The sequence below is a fragment of the Otolemur garnettii genome, unplaced genomic scaffold (genome assembly GCF_000181295.1).
Source record: "Otolemur garnettii isolate 467f Iridium unplaced genomic scaffold, OtoGar3 scaffold00037, whole genome shotgun sequence".
Lineage (NCBI taxonomy): Eukaryota > Metazoa > Chordata > Mammalia > Primates > Galagidae > Otolemur > Otolemur garnettii.
Window position 1 is genome coordinate 402,310 of NW_003852432.1, and position 3,410 is coordinate 405,719.

The 3,410-nt window shown below is 49.4% G+C and overlaps 1 protein-coding gene across 1 annotated transcript in view; it reads right to left on the reverse strand.

Moving 5' to 3' along the window:
- The window catches only part of TSPAN33 (tetraspanin 33), a 22,957-nt gene that overhangs the window by 5,205 nt on the left and 14,342 nt on the right, over window positions 1–3,410 (reverse strand). Inside the window, exons 2-4 of the mRNA XM_003789743.3 lie at window positions 1,378–1,435; window positions 627–754; window positions 268–342 (exon numbers count right to left, since the gene is read on the reverse strand). Of these exons, the coding sequence (XP_003789791.1) occupies window positions 268–342; window positions 627–754; window positions 1,378–1,435 (261 nt within the window). The remainder of the gene's footprint in view (window positions 1–267; window positions 343–626; window positions 755–1,377; window positions 1,436–3,410) is intronic.

The following is a 3,410-nucleotide window of genomic DNA, read 5'->3' on the forward strand; positions in this document are numbered from 1 at the left end:
GGAGACTCGCTTGAGCCCAGGAGTTGGAGGTTGCTGTGAGTTGTGATGCTACAGCACTCTACCCAGGGGGACAGCTTGAGGCTCTGTCTAAAAAAAAAACTTTGAAATTCTTTTCAAATATGGTGACCTTAAGGGCCATTCACTCATTCCTAATGAGAACCTTTCATAGCCTGATGTTTCTCAAGGGAAAGAGTGCTGTGGTTAATTAAGTAGGCTAAACATGGGCAGGTCACACCTGAGGAGGTAACGCTGGGCTTCCAGTGTTACCTTGTCTGAGAAAACGAAGCCCAGGATCCCAGCAGCCAGCTGTAGCAGGAACACGGCAGTGAGGCAGAGGGAGAACTGTGGGGAGCAGGCAGGAAGAGGAGATTCCGGTTACCACTCTGGGCAGCAGCCCCTCCCTGGGCAGTCACTGGGCACATCTCCCAGATGCCCCCCACATGGGAAAGGCAGCTGCCTCTGGGACATTGTCCTGGGATGGTCACCGAGTACTGGGTCACCTGGGGCTGAGTTCTACAGTGAGGAAGTGGACAGCACAGGCCTTGGGGGAAAGTGGGACAGAGAAAATGGAAAGCCATAGGAACGGCATTGGGAGGCCTTTCTGGTGGGAGCCATTGACCACTCACCGTCTGCAGGAGGCAGATGTTCTCACGGAGGGATCCGATATAGCCACAGAAGGTGAGCAGGAACATGAGGACACCCACCACGATGAGCAGGATGGCAGGATCCACCGCCAGGCAGGCCAAGGCTGCTTCTGGTGGAGGAGTCATCCTGTGGTCTGAGCCTGATGCCCATGGAGGGGCACTCAAGGATGGGGTGGGAGGGTGCTCCCAAACTGTTCTCTTTCCCTTGGCTGGGGAATCTCCCCACGGGGAGAAAAAGGGCCCAGATGGGGTTGTGGCATTTAATTTGAGGAACTAACAATGTAAGAGCCTTTATTCCTGGGCTTAAGAGAGGAGGGGCTGCTTTCGCTCCAGAAAAGAATTAGAATGGCATTAGGCTCACCAGCTTTGCAGATTCTGTTTCCTGGAGACAGAATGTGCAGGAAATGAGTGCAGGAACGGAGGTTGAGTTTCTCCAGGACAGAGTTAGGAAGGAGCTAAAGCCCTTGATTACTCTGCTTCCAGAGGCCTCCCTTCTTTCTCAGACACTCCTAAGCCTAACATGGAAGACTCATGGGGGCTCAGGGAAATCCAGGTGAACTGGTATGGGAGGTCTGACACCGAAGTAGACCAGTAAGATTTGGCTGCAAGGAGGCTGCCTTCTTGAGCACCAAAGCTTATACAAGAGGGCATGCAAGAGGGCCAGGGCTGAAGGAGGAAGTGGAGAAGGGGCATGGCCAGAGTCCTGGGGAGGTAGAGGGAGACCCATGCTCACCTGCGTGCTTCATTAGCCTCGCATACACTCCCACAGCCACCAGCACCATGGAAATCACCTGTGAAGACAGGGAATGAACCAGGCTCTGAGATTTTGGAAACCAGAGAGCTCTGAATGCCATGAGTAACCTTCTAGGAGAGCAGGAGAGAGAAGACTTCTTCAGGACCCAGAGGTGCAAGCATCTTTCTCCTTCCCAGTGACATAGCTGACAGTATCTGCTAGTGCTTTACCTCCATGGGATACTTTTACCAAATTATTTTATTCAATCTGCACAATACAATTATCTCGGGAGGTTATTTCCCCAATTTTACAGATGAGTTGATTAATTCAATATAAGATTAGTATAGAACAGTGATTAAGAACATGGGCTTCAGATTGGGTGTGGTGGTTCATGCCTATAATCCTAGCACTCTGGGAGGCTGAGGTGGGAGGATCCCTTGAGCTCAGGGACCAGCTTGAGCAAGAGCGAGATCGCGTCTCTACTAAAAACAGAAAAATTAGCCAGGCATGGTGGCATTTGCCTGTAGTCCCAGCAACTTGGGAAGCTGAGGCAAGAGGACCACTTGAGCCCATGAGTTTGAGGTTGCTGTGAGCTATGATGCCACAGCGCTCTAGCCTGGGGTAACAGAGTGAGACTCTGTCTCAAAAAAAAAGAACATGGGCTTCAGAGTGAGTCAAATTTGGGCTTATGTGGGGCAAATTTTCTGAGCATGTTTCTCTATCTGAAGAATGAGAATTAAGTACAAACAAATAACTACATCTAACAAGATTACTGTGAGAATCAAATAATATAATGCATGGAAAGCTCATGACACAATGCCTGACAGTACATATTACCTATCATTCCTAAGAGTTAACTTGTCCAGGGTTACAGAGAAATGGTGAAGTTTTGAATTCTAATCCATCTACATCAAAGGGCAGGTCTTATATCTAAAGCAGGCCCAAGCAGAGGTATACTCCCAACTCTGTAACCTTCTTTGAAGTCATTATGGTGTCAAGTACAAGAGCAAAGTGTGCTCCAATGTGAAAGAATGGGCCTCAGTACTGGAGCTACTGTGGCAGAGGAACTTTATCTATACAGTATGAAGGAATAAGAGGATGTCAAGCCTTTCAAATGTTGTGGCTTCTCCCTGAGAAAACAAACCCATCACAGACTACCCGGAGTCCCCAAATAAGCCTCTGTATCCCCCCAGGCCTCCAGCAGTGAGGACACCTCAGTGTGTGCTTCCCTTGGCTATCCTTTCTCTGTGCCCAACCTCCAGGCTGGTGCTAAGCAGCAGCTGGCTGTTGCCATGGCGATAGATAGGGCCAAGCTGGCAGGAGAGAGTTCTCAGCAGCAGGGACTTGACCAACACAGTGGGGAAGAAAGTGGCTGGCTAGACTCTACTGTCCTGCAAGACAGAAGCCAGCTGGAAAGAGCCACTTTGAGATTTGGTGGGAGAAGGGAGCTGGGCCTTTAGAACAGGCCAAACTAATGCCTCAGTAGAAAGATGTTTTTCCTTGTAGGCTTCCTTTATGAAGGTCCTGTGCCATCTGGCAGGGAAGGGCAGGTGCATTGGGCAGTAAGTGGCAAACCCTCATCTAAAACCACATCTTTTAGGACTTCTCTGCCTATAGGTAGAGTTCCCTCTCTTCAACTTCCATCATTTGACCCTGCCTCTAACCAAGGGACCAATGCATTACCCACCAGCCCTCATACTCTGTCCAGGAGAGAGGGAGCTATTAGTAGAGCTGTGTGTGGGGCCGGAGGTGCCAGCTGGCCTCTGGTCCCACAGCACAACCAGGCCCAGGGAACATAGGGAAGGCAGGGAAACCACACAACAGAGATGCCAGTCATCTCCCAGGCCTGGAAGCCCGCCCTCTGCCAGCATAAGTGAGCAACTTTACCCTTTAAAACTCATCACTGCCAATTACAGTTCTGAATGCCATTTTACTGAACCATTTAAAATTATGTATCTGCTCTTTATTTCTGTTGCTCCCAGGATCTTTACTATGTTTTCACAGGTTAAATTTTCTTTTTTTTTTTTTTTTTT